The 20,971-nt window shown below is 48.2% G+C and overlaps 1 protein-coding gene across 1 annotated transcript in view; it reads right to left on the bottom strand.

Annotated features, from left to right (window-relative positions):
• The window catches only part of LOC142771608 (uncharacterized), a 304,548-nt gene extending 294,923 nt beyond the window's left edge, over positions 1–9,625 (bottom strand). The window contains exon 1 of the mRNA XM_075873312.1: positions 7,778–9,625. Coding sequence (XP_075729427.1) covers positions 8,088–9,566 — 1,479 coding nt within the window. The 5' untranslated portion in view covers positions 9,567–9,625 and the 3' untranslated portion in view covers positions 7,778–8,087. The remainder of the gene's footprint in view (positions 1–7,777) is intronic.
• Between the last annotated feature and the right edge of the window lie 11,346 nt (positions 9,626–20,971).

Raw genomic sequence — 20,971 nt, 5'->3', positions numbered from 1 at the left:
TTCCAACCACATCACACTTTCGTGTATGATTGATTGCCAGCAACGCTTCCGTCTGTACTAAAAACAGTACCAGTGCCTGCGAGTTCCTTTGGGTGAGCTACGGTTAGTAAAACCCCGTTTAAATTTAGCACCTCACGTTTGTGCAATAGACTTGAAGGAATTGCGCCATAGCGAGAAACCCGTTAGATGTTTAGTTGGGTTTCGTCGGCGAAAAATACGGCAAGGGATTGTGATGCGCAAAGAGATGCCACAAAGGATCTGATACTCCGATTGAAGTCTGTTATGCTGAACCGAGGCGCAAAATTGCTATTTTTGGCGCGTATGCTGGCTTTCCATTTTTATCAGAACTCTACACGAACGTTACGTAAGTACTCCATCATGCAAGCTACTCTGAAACTTGCAGTTTCAAAACTTTTCTGTCAGCGCTTGAGAATACGATGAACTGATGTATTAAAACTGTAACTAGCAATATTTTCCCTTGCGTCATTGACAATTCAAGCAGCTAGGCTTACGTGTCATGAAGGGGAAAGCTTGTCACGGTAATTGTCACAGAAAAAATGTATTCGAAAAATTTACGCTTACTAAACGTTGCTTGACTGTCTGACGTTTGATGTTGAAGTACGGTCGCGTGACTTCTAATCATCAACTCAGGCATTTAAAACTGAATAAACACACTCGAGCTGCTGTGTGTTGCAACGATTGAGCTCGCAGAGTGAAAAGATGGCAAATCTGATATACATATGAGAAGGAAAAAAGGGGGATTCTCACCACACAAGTACAAACAAAGCTGAAGCGTACGTGCCCGGTGCATCACTAAGTTAATTACAATGTTAACTCAATTGTGACAATTATTTTGACCAGTTCAGGATACTACAAAGTGTTTGGCACCTGTACGTTCTCTCATTCGCACTCAGGGGCCCAGTGAGCAGTAGCGGAGTTTGCCTGACTTTTGTGCACATACATGATAGAAGTCTGGTGGGCAAACGAGAAATTTCTCTTTCGCCTATAGCCATACACAGATCTCCCGCTAAAAAAAGTGCAGAAAACATCCCTTTTCGGCGAAACTTATTAATTATTGTAGATCACATGAGATCATCTAGGCTCTCAATAATACGCTTCTACGTCTCACGTAATTAGTGACCTTTCTTTAACTGCTTTCATTAAAGCTTCCGGTGCCGTAACTGTCTATAGCGTTACATCGATACAATTCTTAACAAATTCACAATAAAAAAATCTCGATGTGCACGTTACTTGCACTATCTGTCAGTATAATGCAAGTTGGCTAGACAGATCATGTATTAGATTTACGTATCACTGCGAAGAAGAAGAAGAATAACTTTATTTATGAAGTCCAGCGAAGTTGATTTGGGGCGGGCCTAGGCGTCGGCCACGAGCCCTTGGGCTCGGGCGGCTTCCTCGGCTCGCTGGACGGCCCACAGTTGTTGTTCGAATGAGGAGCTGAGCAGAGCCCCCTCCCAGCGTGTCCTGCGGTCCGAAACTGCCTCTTCGTGGTTTTCATCGTTGCTTTCATCTAAACTCGAGCATTCCCATAGTATATGTGAAAGTGTCGCCCTTTCATCGCAAACCTTGCATTTTTCTGTTAAATACAGATCAGGGTAACAGAGACTAAAGAGAACTGGATTCGGATAAGTATATGTTTGCAGTTGTCGCCACGCAACTGCCTGTTTTTTATTTAACCTGTTGTGTGGCGGAGGGTACTTTCGCCTTTCTAGCTTATAGTGCTGCGTTATTTCGTGGTAACTAGTCATGCGGTCCCCCCACTCCCACTCCCCCCCGCGTGGAACTTCGTCCGAGGCGGCGTCGGCGTTCGCAACGGCTCGGTTCGTGAGTGCTCGAGCCGCCGCGTGCGCCGCCTCGTTGCCGGCCAGCGGGGTTTGTGTGTGTGCGGGGGTCCATATGACGAAAGTGTCATTTTTTTCCCGAATTTTGTCTTCGTTAGTCATTAGGATTCGCAGCGCCTCTCGGGAGACACGACCGTTCGCATAGTTGCGTATCGCTGCTTGCGAGTCACTAATTACTACTTCGGCCTCAGTGGTCGCCACCGCGAGTGCTATGGCCACCTCCTCGGCCGTCTCGGTCAGTGGCGTTTGCACCGTAACGCTCGTCATGCATGTCCCTTTACCGTCGACCACCGCGGCCACGTAACCACACCTTCGCGCGTATCTGGCCGCGTCCACGAATACCGCTTCCTTGCAATTTCCGAATTTTCTCTGCAAGTCCTGCGCTCTCTGGTTTCTTCGGCCGGTGTGATGTTCCGGGTGCATATTTTTGGGCAACGGCGGAATCACTATCTTTTCCCTCACCATCACGGTTATGTCGGCTTTTTCGCCTTGCTGCGTGTGATAGTGGATTCCCAGTTTTTCGAGGATGTACCTGCCCGTTTTAGTCTTAGAAAGTCGTTCATACTGTGCTACGTTGTGCGCTTCTATTAATTCGTCAAGCGTGTTGTGCAAGCCTAGTTCTAATAATTTCACTGTGCTTGTGTTCATGGGTAAGCATAAAGCTTGCTTATACACTTTCCTGATTAAGCAATCTAATTTTATCTTCTCGGCGACGTGCCAATTCAAGTAAGAGGCAACGTACGTGATTCTACTGAGGACAAAGGCTTGCACAAGTCTAATAGTGTTCCCTTCTTTCATACCACTATGTCGGTTCGTAATTCGTTTTAGAAGTCGGATTGTCTGATTTACCGCGTGTTCCAACCTGCGAACAGTTTCGCCATTGTGGCCATTGGCTGCAATATACAAGCCTAACACGCGTATAACGTCTACTTTGGGAATGACGTGGCCTTCCGAGGTCGTTAGCTGTATCGCTTCCTCTGCGTGATTTGCGCTTTGTTCGCTGTATTTGGGCTTTCGACCTCTGCGCGTAGGTCTGTAAACCAGTAGCTCCGATTTCTCAGCCGAGCAGGTGAGGCCCGTGTCCTCTAGGAATCTTTGAACCGTATCGATGGCTCGCTGTAGCGTCTGTTCTATTTGGCCGTCACATCCCCGAGTTACCCACAGAGTAATGTCGTCTGCGTACAGACTGTGGGAGAGCCCGTCAATCTCTTCTAATTTAGCTGGTAACCCTATGAGTGCGAGGTTAAAGAGCAAGGGCGAAATCACCGAACCCTGAGGAGTGCCGGCGCTGCCCATCTCTATCTCTCCTGACTCTAATTCTCCCAATGTGATCCTCGCTGTCCTGTCCGTTAGAAAATCACGGACGTAGTCGTACGTCCTTTTACCGAGTCCTAGTTCTATTATTCGGGTAAGTATAGTCGAGTGCTTGACATTATCAAACGCCTTCTTTAAATCTAGGCCTAAGATTGCTTTGGAAGAAGTGGTCATGCTGTCTATTACCTGGTGCTTGAGTTGTAGCATGGCGTCCTGCGTGGAGAGGCTCTTCCTGAAGCCCAGCATGGTGTGAGGAATCAGATCGTGGTCCTCGAGAAAGTTTGTTAGTCTCGCGAGGACCACGTGCTCCATGACCTTACCAACGCAGGACGTCAGCGATATCGGCCTTAGATTTTCCAGCTGTATGCGCTTTCCTGGTTTGGGTATCATAACGATGCGGGCGGTTTTCCACTGTCGGGGAATACGTCCCTTTTCCCAGCATTCGTTAAGGAAAACCGTGAGGTGCTCTATCGATGTGTCATCTAGATTCCGAAGCGTTTTGTTCGTAACCCCGTCTGGTCCGGGCGATGATTTCGTGTTGAGCCTGTGCAGCACCGCGCGTACTTCAGCAATGCTGAAGGGTCTGTCCAAGCACTCGTTCGCAGTGCCTTTGTATTCAGAGTGGAGCACGGGTCTAGTCGGATTAGTGTATCTCATCCTGAGTTCATGCAAGAGTTCTGCGTGGGTGCCTTTGTAGACGTTGATTATCTTGTTGACATTTTGCCTATATGCTGTTTTAGTCTCCTCTGGATCCAGCAGGAACCTGAGGAGATTCCACGCCTTGGTGAACCCTACCCGACTATCCATGCTATTACACGTCTCTTCCCACTGTGACTTGCAAAGCTGTAAAGCGTATTCCTCGATGTCTCTATTCAGTTTAGCTATTCGCCTACGTAAAGTCCTATTGTGTCGTTGTACTTTCCACCGGGCTTGTAGGCTACGTTTAGCCTCCCACATATGCAGAAGCTTACTATCTAGGACCTGGAGGTTTGCTTCAGGAGGGACCTCATGCGTTGCTGCCGCGACATCTTGCCTCAGCATTGATGTCCACTTTTCTATATCTTCGATATTTTCCGAGGAGTCAATCCTATTTTCCCTGTTTTGCCTAAACTTGTCCCACTCTACAAGTTTTAGTAGCTTGCTTTTCTTTTTGCACGGCCCCGCATTGGCACGAATTTCTACAATAGTGTGATCACTGCCCAAATCCTCCTGTGTATTCGTCCAGCATACGTTTGTTATGTTTTTAACGAACGCGAGATCTGGTGACGTATCAGCACAAACACTATTTCCTTGTCGCGTAGGCGCGGAGGGGTCGGTAATGAGAGTGAGACCCTCCAGTAGAGCATCCTCCCATAGGTTTTTGCCTTTCAGGTTTTCGTATTTGTAGCCCCATGCGGAATGATGAGCGTTAAAGTCTCCCGCTACGAGGAGCGCTCGGGTCCCCGCGATGCCGGCCGCCTTCTTGAGTAGCGCGCGGAAGCGGTGCTTAAGTCGAGGGCTACTATACACATTAAGAATGAAAAGACTATTGTCTCGATTCTTTGGAGGTACTATCTCCACCAACAGGTGCGGTATCGCGTTTACCTTTATCTCATGCTGCGTTACGGTTAGGTTACGTTTGACTAGCGTCGCGACGGCCGGTTTGTCCCGAGGAGCGCTATCCTGAAATGACCTGTAACCGGATAACTTAGCTTTAACGTTGGTTTCCTGTAGAAGTATCACATCTGGCTTCTCCTTGTTAATCAGGTACTGTTGAAGATGTCCCCGCTTTCTAGCGTATCCTCTACAATTCCATTGCCAAATGACGTAATTTTTAGTATTGTGAGTAGCCATGATGATAGTAAAATTTAATATTTGCCAGTGTTCTCCCTAGTCTCTGTGTCCACTGGTCTGTGGTACGGTTTCCCAGTCTGTTTGAGGGGCCCGCAGCTGCTAGCTGGTAACCTTCGCTCGTTGTTTTCAACCCTCATCTGCAGGGTGGCGAGTTGTTGCTGTATTTGCTGCATTGTAGTTGTTATCTGCTGCATCGCGCCTGTAAGCTGGCTAAGCATTCGTTCCATTTCTGCTTTACGCGTGTTCTTTTCATCCTCTATTTCTTTCCTGACTATGCTTATGTCGTCTTCGACATCGTGCCGTTTCCTATCCCTTTCCTCTGTTTTATGTGTTTGAATTTCGGCTTGCGCCGGGTCCACTTCAACTGCCCTGCGTTTCGAGGGGGTCGGCACCGTTTCATCCTTAGATAGTACTTCCCCTGGATTGTCCTGCAATCGGATCGTTCCGCCCTTTTTAGCTACCTCATTTTTTAGACTAGCATTTTCCTCCCTGAGTTCCTCAATTACGTTTTTGTATCTAATGTTATCTCTCTCCAATTGCTCGAGTCGTTTTTGAATTTGCATGATCATGTCGTGTTGACCTTCACTGTTAGAAAAGGCAGTGCCAGACCGCGCACGCTCGCCGGAGGCGGCTGCCGCCCAGCTCACCTTGGAGGCTTTGGGTAGACTGTCGTTACCACCGGGTCCGGCAGCTCGCGTCGCTGTAGTGTCGGTACTGGCGGGAGACGTGCCCTGGGACTTAGGTCTGTCCTTGGCTCGTTGGCGCTCGGCGTTCCTCGACCGAGAGCGGGAGTGAGACCGGGACCGGGAGCGGGAGCGAGAACGCGAGGCGGATCGGCCTCGTCTCTCCCCACGCAGCGCCGAACAGGCGTGTCCACTTTCGCCGTACACCCTATAGCTCTTGTCTGCGTCCTCCTCACGTTGCCTTCTTTCCCACTGGCGTTTCTTCACTATGTAAGGAGTTCTGTACTTGGCTTGGCATTTCCTGTCTCCGGTAGGGTGGTCCTTGCCGCAAAGTCGACATCTGGGCTCACAGCAGTGGTCTTGCGGTGGATCATCACAGCCACAGCCTCTGCATCTTCTACTCTCTGGGTTGGGGCAAACGTCGGATCGATGTCCAAGTCGGCCGCAAGCGTAGCACGTCTCGTACTGTTTCTTGTAGAGCACGCAACGGTGCTCCGTTCCGTTGTAGTATATGTAGCGCGGCACTACACTTCCTTCGAATACGACGATAGCGTGTGCCGTGCTTCCCATCCTCTTCGCGTGCAATAACGAAGGGTTGTGCTCGTTGACGAGGTGTCTCTCAATATCCTCAGGAGAATCTTCGTCGGGAATCCCACGGATGATGCCCTTGGTTGTATTTTCCGGCGCGGCTGCATATGCCCTCGCTGCGTAATCTTTGTCTCCCATGGTTAGCTTGGAGATTTCACAATATCTTCTGGCTCTCTCTTCCGATGGAGTGCTCACTACTACAATATTCTGTCTTTCGTTTACGCGAAAGATATCGCCTCTGGTTTCCTCTTGGTTCAGTCCGGCAGCGGCACGTATGCTGTCGCCGATCCGAGCAGCACGATGTGTCCTGGTGCTGAAGCCATCTCTAGGGCGTACGATGACCTTGATGTCGTCCACCGGCAGATTCGGTTTTTTGGTCGCCATGCTGAGTCGTCGCACGTTTCTGGCTGCTCTTTTGACAAACGCTTCATCATCGTTGAGCGCGTCAGCGGTCTGCGCAGCAGGGTCAGTGCCCGCGACGCGCGCCTTGCGTTCCTTGTATTTGGCCCGAACCTCGAGCCAGCCATTCTCCTTGCGGACATCTGTCGGCGATATTTCTTCACCGTCTACGTGAACAACTTCCATTGCAGTCGAGGATAAAGCCGTTAAGCGAGTAGCAAAGGGGCGTCGCACTGCTCGCTGGGTTCGGCATAGACGCCGGCCGCGTCTGCAGCGCGAGCGACGGCGTCTACCGGTGCTGCGTTAGGCTTAGTTCGTGTGCCAGTGTGGCACCGCAATAAATGAGCTACAGTGTCCAGAAAAGCGGCTCACCTCCGAAAAACTTGATATAGGCAGGATTCGCTGACCTTCCAGAAACTGCTGAGTAGAATGCCGTTGATCGAAGATCTGAATTTCTGCCACAAACATAAAACATCCGCGGAACCGACGTGAAACGCGTCCGCACCCTCTGGCCCCCTGGCGGCATCCCCGTATCACTGCGACTCGATGGCAATAATGCACTATCGGCTAGATTATTTTCGTTCGGATTTTTATCAATCAGTTCCACACACATTTAAGCACATTTTACTAGGAGCTATACTCTACTACAACTAATTGCTTTATTTGCCGTTTCGAGATTTTTTTTCGCACGATAGGCACAAACTGCGTGTTTTGCTATGAACAATCCTTCCACTGTTGTCGACAATGGAGAAGTCGTCATTATGTCAACACGAGTCAGCGTACGATCACGCAGTGTAAACTGCCCACATTGATCCGGAGTCTATTTTGATAACGACTCTCTTGTTATCCCTCTATTCCCGGAAAGCGAGCGTGCTATTATTTTGAGTATCGGGTGATATCATCCGCCCTCGATCATTGTAAACACGTATCAATGCTTAGCCACTGGTTGTTCGAGACTGACATGCAAGACAAGTTGAAGGCAGGCAAAATGGCACGACGTTGAAATAGCTGCCTTAGCATGCTGTGAAAGGAACGCAACAAGGCCGGATGTCATAACTATGGCAATCGAGGGCTTGCAAGAATAAAAAGGTAACTGACCTCTTTGCGTGTGTCCTCGCTGCTTGACGAGCGTGGTGCAGCTGCAGGACACGACACTGTGGAAGACGGGGCTTTCAGCTTGCATCGTAGACGGATCCCTCTCGTACACGGAGTATCGAGCGCATCATCGATGAACAGAAACGGATAAATTTAAAAACAACGAGCATGATCGACGAAGCTTCGGTCTAAGAGAGACGGGGGGCGGCCGGAGGGGGGTTACAGCTCTTCTTACGAAACGGCTGAAAACACACACCCGGCGGAGAGTGGCCGAAGACCGGGTCCATTCGGGGGCGGATAGAGTAACGCGCTCCTAGCTGGGCACCATCTCGTCGGCGGAAGCCCTGCCATTGAGGCCCCGACTGCAGCCGTCGGCGGCGTTCGACGCCGACTGCCGCAGTACGGGGAACCTCTTGGAACCGTCCCGGTGGTGGTGGTGGTGGTGAGACGACCGGGACGACGTTGGCGGTGGCAGATACACTAAGTCCTGAGGGCTGCACCGTCCCAGCAACGGAACCACCTGGTCTTCGAAGGCCCCCGCGGGCGCGTAGCCGCCGGGCGACACCGCGTCGTCGTCGTCAGAGTCCGAGAGACCGTCGCTCTCGACGGACGCGAAGAGGCGCGGCGACGACGAAGTCGACGGCATCCTCGTGTACCGCCGCGCGTACAGTTCGATGCTGACCGAGGAGAGCGACTCGTCGGCCGGCGTGTCACAGCCGTCCGGATCCTGGATCTGCAGATCCGCGGGCGACGGCAGAAACTGCTCCTCGTAGCGCGGGCTCAGCAGGAACGTCGTGGTGGACGAAAGCGACGTTCGGGCCGTCTTCGTCCCCGACCTGCTGGCCGTGTAGGCAGCGGCGATGATGGAGCTGCTCGCGCTACTACTGGCGCCGGCCACGCTGCCCCTCTTGCTTCGGCCGCCGTTGTTCCTGGTCGGAGGCGCCGCGCTGCTGCGCGACGACGTGGTCGTGGTCGTGGCCGTAGTCGTCGTGGTGACGGAGTTCTTCTTCGGGAGCACCAGCGTCCGGGGCGGCTCCGAGGGCCCCGGGTCGTCGCTGTTGTTGGCTCCTGCGGCCGTCGTGGTCCACACGGCCGGCACGGTGAGGTGAGTGCCTTGGGGCGTCTTGGCCAGCACCGGGATGAGTACCTCCGCGGCGGAGGGCCTCTTCTCGTCCACGGGCACGACACGCTGATGGTGGGGCCGCTCCTTGGCCTCGAAGGTGAGCACGCAAGCGGCCACGATAAAGATGCCACCCAGGCCCATGATGGCGGGACCCGCGAACGACAGGTTGTGCAGGTGGTACTCGCGATTGCGGTCCACCACGAGTGTCGTGGCCACCTGCGACTCAGCGGCGGCGCCGTCCGACGTGGTGGACGACGACGCCGCTGCCGATGGGGCGGACGCGTTGCCCTGGCGTGGCACGGGCGACGTGGCCAAATCTTCGGCGAAAAAGCCCACCACGCACATGGCCGTGCCCAAGGCCAGTAGAAAGATGCCCCCCGAGAGTGCCTTGCATGCCTCCCACACGCAGCTCCAGGTCCACCGGGTTCCCGATGACTCGTCCTTGTTCTCCTGAGACGAGGCTGCACCGCCGGCGCCAGAGGCACCGCCATGCGCTTGCTGCTGGTGAGCGTGCTGCTGGAGCTGCTGAGACTGCGCCGGGATCAGGTTGCAGTGGGACGGGGCGCGAGCGCGCGCCGAGGCTGCGGTGAGAGACGAGCCGCCGGCGGCTCCCGCGCGTCCCGTGTTCTGTTGGCGTAGCTGGCGCCCGATGACCGCCGCGCTATTCATCCCGGCAGTCCGGCGCCGACGTCCGAGGACGGGGTCACGGCGGCCCTGCCGCCCGACCGCGCACTGGCACCGGGTCGGGCTTTGCCGGACGCGGCCGTTTTATACCCCGCCGCCGACGCCATGCGCCCGCTGCCGCTGTGCCCTAGATCGGCGGCCGCTACGTGGCGCCCCCGTGAACCCGCCAAAAAACGTTTCGCAAATAGCCAGTACTCGCCGCTAGCCCCGTCACCTGGTGCAAAAGAAGACAGTTATTTTTTTGAAATCTTTATCAAAAGTACGCATGCCTTAGTACGTTCCTGTTTTGAGAGACAACGCTTTAATCTCAAACCAGCAACTAAAGAGGCCAGTGAAGGATTCGTTTTTGAGGCACCAATCAATGGTCATAAGAAGGGAGCGCGCTAGGCGGTGGCTAGCACACCGCAGCTGCGTCCCGGGTAGGGCGAGCCTCCTTCCCTCTTTTTCGGCGCTTCCCTATTTTCTCCCGCCCTTCCTTTATTTTTCGTCTCGTTAGAGCAAAGCACCGAGCATGCGCGAGCGTCGGCTGGCATCCGGGATACGAAGCGGCGGCGGCCTCTCCGGCCGTAACCGCGGGTGCCTTCGTGAAAAGGTCTAGCGGCGCAGCCGCCCCAGCGCCGTAGTACTCACTTGCCATTTCCCGTTCTTCCTCTCTTCCTTTCCCCAGCCTCCCGCCGATCTTCGGGATGCGAAATTCAGGCTGACGCCTCCTTCTTTCCCTTCTGCTCGATTCCCGCTTGTCGTGAAGGGCGCGCGTAAGTTTTGCGCTTTTCTTCTTTTTCATCTTTGCTCATTCAAGAATCGCCGTGCGCACAGCGCGTGCATTTTTCGAGCGCCAGTTGGTTCAAAGGGCGTTGCATTTTCCAGCAGACGACGAAAAAATGTGGGCTAAGGCATGATAAAACAAATTGTAATTTTAAAGCCAGTGAAATCACTTCCTTATTGACAGTAAACAACACTGCCTGTTCCTGGACACTGCCTTCATTTTTATTTCTCTTTTAAAGGGGCCCTCACCAGCCTGCAAAAATACAAAAAAAAACAACTGCATTACTATATCCTGGCATTTCTCGCCTGTTCAGCGCATTTCGTGACGCAAAAACAGCAATTTTGGTGACGTCTATACAGTACATAGTATCGATTTGTCTATATACACGTAATATTTTCGAAATGCATCCTTAAATGGTTTGCAATGCAGCCACGCATCTATTTTTTCTTGTCTGGCACAAGTAACATGAATGATAAGCTTTCACTTTCCTCGATGTCTTTCCTCTGACCGTTGAAGCGGACGTAACAGCGTGTAACTGATAAACGCGAAATATGGATAGGCTAAACGGTTAGTGCTGACATTCTACAAGCGCTTTTAAAAAATAGGCGGCGAGGAGAAGATATCACCTGCAGGAAGGGTTGCGAATGCGGAAATAAAACTTCTCCCTCGTCTTCAAACTTAATGCGTTGAAGAGCCCTTTACAAAAGGTGTTAAGCTAATATATTCCAACGTTACCGCGAATAGCACATAACCTCTGTCTTTCGAAACACCAGGACATCGAGCTGAGCTTATTACTGGTAACCCGACTGATCGTTCCTTCTGCTGCTTTGTTCTCGGTTCTGTTCCAGGCCACAATCTCATGCCATGCTCGTGGCAATATTGTTAGACGAATTTATAATTAGTGTGGCATTGCCTTTCCTTGCTTTATCTTTTTGTTTTACTGATTTCAGGTACTTTTGTTCGATCTTAATGCAGTGTTTATATTAGCCACTGCAATAGACGACTTCTTTTCTACCGCTAACGATATTCAACAATCAGGTCCATTAAACGGGTATTTTGGTATTTCTGTACATGTCTTGTGCTAAAAAAAAAGCTTTCGGATGAATGAGTAAGGCTGCGGATTAGGCGAGTTGGAAAGTACTTAGAATGTCCAACCAATACTACGGGACAAGAATAATGTGCACGCCGCGAGTGTTGTCATGTAAAGAGTCTTCCGCATCTCAGGTGAACGCTTAATTAGTATTCAATGCCCCATAGAAGCTGCCCTTCGAAAAATAAATCCGTTGTACAGAATCCTTGCTTGTACCTTCATTATTTTGTCCTCCTCGTAAAGGGCGGAGCCCATGATCAAGTTATAAGCGATAATTCATAGCGTGGAGGCCTAGGTTGGAAACTAAGCATCCTCGAGAGAGCTTATGTTTCCTTTTAGCTATGCGTCTTGCGTGGGAAAAGAACACATGTGAAGTTTTTTTTTTTTCATTGAGTCTGCTAAAAAAATACTTGTGTCCATAGCACTATACGCTCGCGCATCGTATGAAAACTCGCAGCATATTCACGGAGTAAATAGTGAGTGGGGCGCAGTCTTCGTCCGTACGTTCTCGCTTCCGTTCATCCGTCCATCCGTTCGTGCGTGCTTGCGTCCATCCATCTAGTGAACACTCCAAGTACCGCCATCTCGCATCTTTTCATCGTATATTGATTATACACAAGTACCGCCATCAAGCAGACATTCCAAGAGTTAAACAAGAGGTGACTACACCTACTACTCCTACTACATACATCGGGGACGCGTGTCTTAAAAAGGTTCACCTCTAAAAACTTTATTGAGGTCTTGCAGAGCGTGCCTTAACACGCAGTGGGCAGCTCTCACTTAAGGACCAGCGGGCCAAGCCACTGGGCCACATTGCGGTCCTGCTGGACAACCCATAAATGTCCAGCCAGAAGAGGGCCACGAATAAGACAATATCACACATTCAAAGTAGATTGTAGGTGCAGTTCTACGACCCAGGTGAAACGCGCCTTTCTATAATACAATTTCAGATAATCTCGATACTTTAAAATAAACATTGAAAAGACTTTAGGATATGTGGTTATGCAATATCATTATTACGGTTGCCCGATGTACTGACTAAATATGAAAACTGCGCCTTCTGGTTGACAACCAGAGCCAGCGCGCAGGCTTAGCAAGAGAGTGTATGTGAACAGTTCTACAAGTACTGCATCTCATTGATTGCAGTATGTATTTGTAGGCAGGCTACAATGCGCTTTTCTTCACACACCCAGCAGCGCCTTGGGGATGGCTTTCAGCTCTCCTATAGTAGAGTACCAAGTACTCTAAACCGTTAACCACTTTTTATAAACACACAATGACGTCACACACGCAAAAGGGCCCCATCAAGTGTGAGGCCCACGGGACGGCAATATGCTCTTCCATAATAGAGTGCCCAGTACTATAAATCATCACCCCCTTTTTTTAAACACATTGAGGTCCATGGGACGGCTTCAAGCCCTCCCATCGTAGAGTACCCTTTACTCTAAATCATTTCCCGCTTTTTCTAACTCCCCCCCCCCCCCCTCATACATTTCCCTTTTTGTAACAATTCTTGTGAATGTCGTGTTCCGTCGCGATGTTTTTTTTTTAATTGTAACAGATTTTCACTGTTCGTGAGAATAAATTTCTCTAAACACACATTTCCCTGTCTTGGAACGGCTTCATTGACGCCCACGGGATGGCTTTATGCTCTCCAAAAGTAGAGGACCTAGTACTCTTAATTGTTTAAAACTTTTTTCAAAATACTCAGGTGAGAGGAGTATGTTTATACATCCGCTAGGCCGGGACGGCTTTCTACTCTCCCATAGTAGAGTACGGGAACTCTAGATCGTTGCACCTTTTCTAAACACAGAATTATCATTGGGAAATGTTATTGCTCTTCCATAGAAAAGTCCGTCGTGCTATAAATTGACGAACATCTTTTTCTAGACACACTCTATGCACATTCAGCCACGCTTTATGCTTGTTCATCGGGAGCTTCCCGCTGTCCCATAGTCGAGTACATCATCATCAGCCTGATTACGCAGGGCAAACGCCTCTCTCATGATCCGCCAATCAACCTGATCTTATACTTTCTGGTCTTGTGATTTAGGGGCAAAGCTCCTTGTACGCCGTGGGTCGTATGTCCCGTGTTTGTAGTAGTAGCCACCTCCCGTTTAGTCCTTAGAATGTCCGCTGGATGGCGGTACTTGTATATGATGAATTTATGGTGAAAAGATGCGAGATAGCGGTACTGCCGCCTCGTGACAATCTTTCAAAGCGCACTCTTTGCTCTATCTCTCTGGTAATGATTAAAACACAACAGTTCCGCCGAGATAGCCATCGGAAGTGGTAAGTGGTAGATATAAATAGCTTTCCATTTCAAGGTTAAGTCAGGCGCACCTTTGTGGCTAGGTGGCTAACACCATGCACTTGAAAGGAAGATGTCTGACGTTCGATTCCGCGTGCCGGAGCCTTTTTTGGTATTATTTTTTTCTTTCTTGCGTTTTCGTGTATGTAGATACGTATACGTATTCGGTGAATGGCAGCGGTCACCGACGACAGCGGCAAAATACAGCCGAGTGTGTCCATATAACTGATATTGCAATGAAATATCAGAGTGGTGTCTTCCATTCAAAGAAAAAAAAGTCAATCCAGAAACCGATCGATGCCTACCGCATCCCAGGCGATCACCATAAACATCGCTAACCGCCGAGAAGGTGAGAATAAAAACATAAAAATCAAAAAGCAAAGTTGGTAGATAACGCGAGAGCTATAGGGACACTGGTGTCCCTACAGCAGCGTGCATATTTTATGCGTCTACAGCGACCATCACGTGATCCATAGGCAACGAGTAAAAGTCTGCCTATGTACTGAACTTTTCCATGCGGTAAATTCTCAGGTGAACACGTTCCATCAGAGCATCCCTCAGGTTGAAGATGCTAAGCAGGAGGGAGTGGTTTGGAGGTTGGTTGTGGTTGCAAAGGATCTTCAGCAGGCTTTTACTGTTCTTTATTTTAGTGGGCCTGGGGGTTAAAAAAAGACACGTCCAATCGCAGCATGTGTAATTCAGCCAGCACAAACACAAAAAAACAAGTAGTCATAGATGATGGATGGGTAATGTAAGCATCGGCACGCTTTGCGGATTCAAGTATGACCAATAAAATTCTCTCATTTATCATCTCTTTTCTTGGCGTAGTTATTTCCTTCTTTTGGTTCTACACAGCATGACCCGCGAATTTCACTTCCACCTTTTTGCGGTTCTTCTTGCTCCTGCTTACCGGCGTTCCGAACTAAAAGATCCCCCCTTCTAAGCAGAACGATTTAACAAAGTTTACTCCATCTTTCTAGCTCTTCACGAAAGAAAGTAAAAACTTCGATGTGGTGCCGCTTGCCCATAAACGTTGCAGCCGAATAGCATTAAAGTACCCTAGCCAAATCCTTCTTTTTCTTTCTTCTTTACTAAAGTTTTTGTTTTTGTTTGTTTTTTCCTAGAAGTGAGGAATAGCTCGTCCTAGAGCACAGCCAATGAAAAGCGGGAAAGAAAACGTTGCTTGAAGTGTAGCGTGTTGCGAGCCAGCTGCTGTACGGTTCAGAAGCGAAACCGCAAGGCCGGAGGAAGACGTTGCGCACCCATGTTATATATAGATGGCAAGGCAATAACCGCTAAGCTAAACCTGAAGATCCGGGGATTGCATCACTCTACCCAGAAAGTAAGACACATATGAAAAGTGGAGGGGAAAGAGAGAGGGCGGGACAGTCACTGGGTGTCCCAACTCAGTTTTTCTGCTAAAAATACCGGTGTGTGATTCCATGTGTTAGGTATATGTTAGCCCCGTTCCTGTTCTTCTTAACTGATCGCGGTATACTCCATATGATGTTCAAAGACAGGTTACGGTGTTCCTATCGTAATGTCAATGTAATGTTTTATGTAGTCCTTAAAACTGTGGCTCTATAATGGTGTCTCTTTAAAAATGTTACAATAGCAATATCACGGTAGCAAGGTCTTTTTCACTATGTCGAAGTGGCAACGTCCAAGTGGCAATGTCCAAGTGGCAATGTCCAAGTGGCAATGTCCAAGCGGCAATGTCCAAGTGGCAATGTTCAAGTGACAATGTCTCAGTGACAATGTCTCAGTGACAATGTCTCTGTAGCAATGTCTCTGTAGCAATGTCTCTGTAGCAATGTCTCTGTAGCAATGTCTCTGTAGCAATGTCTCTGTAGCAATGTCTCTGTAGCAATGTCTCTGTAGCAATGTATCTGTAGCAATGTATCTGTAGCAATGTATCTGTAGCAATGTATCTGTAGCAATGTATCTGTAGTTATGTCACTGTAGTTATGTCGCTGTAGTTATGTCGCTGTAGTTATGTCGCTGTAGTTATATCTCTGTAGTAGTGTTTGTGTAGTAATGTCCCCGTACCAATGTCCCCGTACCAATGTCACAGTACCATTGTCACTATCACGGCTACGTCATCTTCGGATCTCGCTTGAAAATATCTTAAATGTAATCATGGTAAAGTACTGTTACTGCATGAAAGCCACCGAGTGATATGTTCAGACAAAGTGTTAAGTAACTTGAACTTAAGTCGATTCCTTAACTTCCTCTTTAATCAACGCGTGTTGCATCCCGACAGGTCCCTAATTTCCCTAGCAAGCAACAAGCCGTAAAACACCGAGAGGAAGAATGGGCCATTTCCTTTTTCAGCCAACGTAAAATTTGGCTTCTGTCAAAATAACACAAAAAATAGTTGACATGTATATCAGTGCATACAGAATCTTACTGACTTCTCAAGTTTCGTAACAAAAAATTTTTTTTAATGCTCGAAGACTGCAGCCCTGCTTTAATATCGCATTATTAATTCCACGAAGCTGTCAAGGATCCCACAGAAACAACGTGATAAACAGCTTAAGACTAATACAATGGCAGTCGGACGTCTTAGAAAAGCCTTTCTTCGAATTAAAAAAACAAAAGAGAATATGACGGAGTATGAGGCTTCTGCATTTGTCCCTTCAACATTTCTTATCATATGAATATGTACAGAAGCCACGCGCTCCCTTTTTTCTCGGTGAACTTTTTTTCCCTTTCGCCTAGAAGTTCTTTCGCATGAATAGAAGTTCTCATAACTTTGGTTTTGTGTCGAGACCGCCGTGCAGTCACTTTGAATTGTCGGGCAGTGATCTTTTTTATTTTTTTATGTGCGCAGTTCTTAGCCTAACTCGTCTGGAAGCCGCCAAGACAGGCCGCGACCGCTATTTAAATTATTCTACCTTCTTTGGGGCTTTACATTTCTTTTGAAAATTTAGGAACAATAAAGAGGGCAAGCTGTAGAGGGAGACTGGTTGTTGCTGGGAAAGAAGCCAAAATTGCGTCCATGTCTGAGATGTGTCCTCACAGAAATGAGCAAAACGAATATCTCCACCGCTTCGTTTTATTTTGTTTTTTTTTCCTTTTTGAAAGTGCTCTTGCACCTTGACTGAAACTCCTTTTGCCACGCTTTTCTCTTCTCTCTCTCTATCTCTCTCTCTCTCTCTTTGTTATGTCTCACGTCTTTTCCTTGAATCGCTCGTTCTAGCACGCGCGGCCTACAAACTGTCTCACCAGTTCCGTGCAGGGCAGAGAAGCTTACGTAACACATCGGGCAGTTAGGAAATGGAGGACTGAAAAAACAGCGCTCAATGGCGTAGTAGTAAGGCAAATATGGTTTACTCAACACATGGTCGACTCAGATGAAAACCGATAACACAGACGCAAAAACAAGAAGTGGCCAAAAGGTAAACGTAAGACGCTGACCAAGAAACAGTTTAGAAAAAATAAAGACGTTTCGGCTCTTATACAGGGGCCTTGTTCACAAATGAAAAATTTGTGAACAAGGCCCAATGCGGGAGCCGACACATCTGTTATTTCATGAAGTGTTTCTTTGGGGTCAAAGATCCTTACGCCGTGTCTCGTTCTCTTTTAAGTAGTGGTAGTAGTAGTAGTAGTAGTAGTAGTAGTAGTAGTAGTAGTAGTAGTAGTAGTATTAGTAGTAGTAGTAGTAGTAGTAGTAGCCACCTCTTGTTTATGAGTTGCTCAATATATGGAATTGTGTGTATATGTCCTTGAAAATAATATAACTATGGAATTAGTGGTTTTCACAGCATATCAACGGAGTGAATGAGGATGATGAGTGGAGAAGCATCTGCCCGTCCGTTCGTCCATGTGTCCATCCGTGCCTGCGTCCGTCCATTCGCCTGTCCGTTCATTCGTCCGCGCTTCCGTCTGTCCGTCCATGCTTCCGTCTATTCGCACGCCTCCGTGTGTCCGTCCGTGCGTCTATTCTTCTATCAAGCGTGGAAACTTGGGCACGTTGGTAGGACATAGCTGAATATACAAACAGCGAAACTGCAAAGTAGTTACAGTGTAGCTACGGAAGCAAAGATACGAAAATAGAAAGGGGCGCTGACTTTCAACAATGATTTAATAGCGGAGTGGTGTACATATATAAGCGAAAAAAGAAGAGAATGGGGCATGCGTAGAAATGTGCAGTTTACAACCACTCCGAAACAATGTCAGCAAAACTCTTGTCTTTTGCTAATTGAACAAATGCATTTTTGTTCAATGTTGCTTGATTCAATTATTCAATTAATCAACATCAATCAAACAATCAATCAACGCGCTGGATCCTAGTTACTGAGTTGATGAAGGGGGCAGAAAGAGAGGTGGTCTCCTAAGTTTTTTTTTTTTTTTTGCGGCATGTATTTTCTCTGGAAAAAAATTAAAACTTTCGCGGACATGTCGCCACGAATCACAGTCTCTTGTCGGGTGTGTACTCTGAAATGGCGACAAAAATTTTGTTTTCACTGCTTCTTCAGGTTTAATTCCTTGATTGCGAGATAATTACAGAGGACTTCTTGTTTCTCTCCTTCATTACTTGAAATTCAAATTTTCACTCCTTTTTTTTCCTTGGTATTTATGGTGATCTTTTTTTCAGGCACCGAACTCGCAAGTTCTTGGTTAACTGGAAATGCTTACGGACTTCCCAGTTTTGCCTGCTTAGATTCGAGGACCGTGATCTTCACCAGTACAGCTCCATAGTAATATCATTCCATGGTAAATTACACTTCATTATCTAAGCATCCATGTTTCTATTAACATTAGAACGCAATTAAATAATAATAATAATAATAATAATATTAATAATAATAATAATAATAATAACAGCAATAATTTTAGCGGATGTCATCGAGCCCACGACTTCCAGTTCAATAGCTGATCACCGAGACCCGTACACCATAGTGACGGACAGTGAAATGATGATTGATTGATTGATTGATTGATTGATTGATTGATTGATTACTGGGGTTCAACGTCCCAAAACCGCCACATGATTATGAGAGACGCCGTAGTAAAGGGCTCCGGAAATTCCTACCACCTGGTGGTTCTTTAGCGTGCACCCAAATCTGAGCACATGGGCCTAACAGCATTTTCGCCTCCATCGAAAATGCAGCAGCCGCTGCGGGGATTCGATCCCGCGACCTGCGGATCAGCAGCCGAGTACCTTAGCCACTAGACCACCACGGAGGGGTGACAGTGCAACGCAACTCGTGAAGCGTGAAGTGTGCCGTATGTTGATTTCCATGGTATGGATAGGAGTTGGCAGTAAAGCGCAAGATAATTCAATAAAAAGGCAGGATAAGAGTTTCTGTGGCTAACACCAGTGAATTCTTTTCCCATTCACGTGGATGTTCTTTTTCGGCTTTTTCGTAACTTTTGTAGGAGCGGAGACAACGAAAAACACAGCACACGCGCTATATTATAGTGAAAACACTAAGTACATATTTGTAGCCACTCCAAGAGAAAGGCAGAAAGTCTAGACAATAAAAAAGAACGACCAAGAAAAATTTCTTTTTCGTTTGCTTCATGTCTACGCGTTGAATACACAAAAGTGGCCATATTTATTATTTTTGGTGACGCACAAGCGGCAATCTTGACTGGTGTGGTACCTCGCGTTTCGGTCGTGTCGCTATATCTAGGTGCATCACGTGAGAATAAATATCACTTTGAAAAGAAAATATCGGCATTTACTGAGCGTCAAGCTTGCTCAGAGACGTCTCTGTGCACAAATCTTCATCGCAGAGAAAACTCTGCTTGGAAAATTGCTGTCAGTAAAACTGTAAATTTTGTTCACATTTTTTTGAAGCCTACCGACGGAAAGCCAGTCGAATGAACAGCGCCGTCACAGTAAAGATTTATGTTCGCTGACCGCCGAAGCATCAATCCCTTTTTACGGCCTCCGTCGGAACGCCTCCTACTCAACCCCAGCCTCCCAAGGCCCAACCCCCTTGGAGATTTCCTCCGCCAGCTTGCTATGTATATACTTATTTCAAGCTTTCCTTTTCGTGCGAACCATTCTGGTTCTTTCATTTTATTTCGATGCTGACGCCAATGGAGTCAATTCATGACATCGCGAGGCGCCCGCTGAAACGCCATTGGCCAAGCCAGCCGATAATGACTGATTGATATGTTGGGTTTAACGTCCCAAAACCATCATATGATTATGAGAGACGCCGTAGTGGAGGTCTCCGGAAAATTCGACCGCCTGGGGTTCTTCAGCATGCACCAAAATTTGAGCACACGGGCCTACAGCATTTTCGCTTCCACCGAAAATGCAGCAGCCGCTGCCGGGATACGATCCCGGGACCTGCGGGTCAGCAGCCGAGTACCTTAGCCTTTAGATCAGTGCACGCATTTCATATCTAGCGATGGATGCACGAAATCGTGAGGAGTCCACTGAAACGCCATTGGTTGAGGCGACACATCATGTGATCTAACCTAGACGAAGTCAAAGGTGGCCAACAGGACTCAGCCTTGGTTTTAACATCCCTGTCTTCCTGTCACTATTCTACATCTCCTTTTTAAGTGTGGAGCAATTTACAGACCCAAGCTCACGTCTCATGTCGCCTGTGCTTTCAAATTGGTGCATAAGCACTAGCTGTTTGTTCAGTCTATTGGTGCACCGCGAACTAGAAAACGGAGTGTCGGCTAATACGAAGAAACACCTACAGAAGAAGAAGGCGGTACACACGGACGAAAGCAGGTTCATCTGTGCTTGATGGAAAATCACGCCGCTGCACAAGACTTCTCACGCATGCGCATTGTAGCCACTTCCCACCACACGTCACTCTTGAAACTTATTCTTCCGCTAAGTAGGCGCGCTTTTTTGATGCCAGGGACAAGTGCGTATCACTGACACAAATATCCTTAAGAATTACAATGTGACATTTACAATACCAATTCATAACGTGAGAAAAGCCCACTATGGGGCGCTACCGATCAAGCAGGTATCGCACAATGCCAAACTAGGGTGCTATAGGTCAAGTCTATCAAAATACGTCAACACGGGGTGCTAATGTATAACAAAGGCAGCTTTATTTTATCGCCAGGACGCCGAGCAGGCTGGACTTTTGGAACGCCAGTGTTGCCTCGCCCATGGTGGTGGTGGTGGTAAACATTTATTGAAAACAGAGGTTACCACGGAAACCAGCCTCTAGTGGGTCCCTACAGTGCTCGGTGGACTCCCTAGTCAGGGACCCCACTGGTCATGGTCGCTGTCC

This window comes from Rhipicephalus microplus, chromosome 9, assembly GCF_043290135.1.
Source record: "Rhipicephalus microplus isolate Deutch F79 chromosome 9, USDA_Rmic, whole genome shotgun sequence".
Taxonomy (NCBI): Eukaryota; Metazoa; Arthropoda; class Arachnida; order Ixodida; family Ixodidae; genus Rhipicephalus; species Rhipicephalus microplus.
Note: the sequence above shows the minus strand (reverse complement) of the source record. Positions and strands in the feature narration are given on the sequence as shown.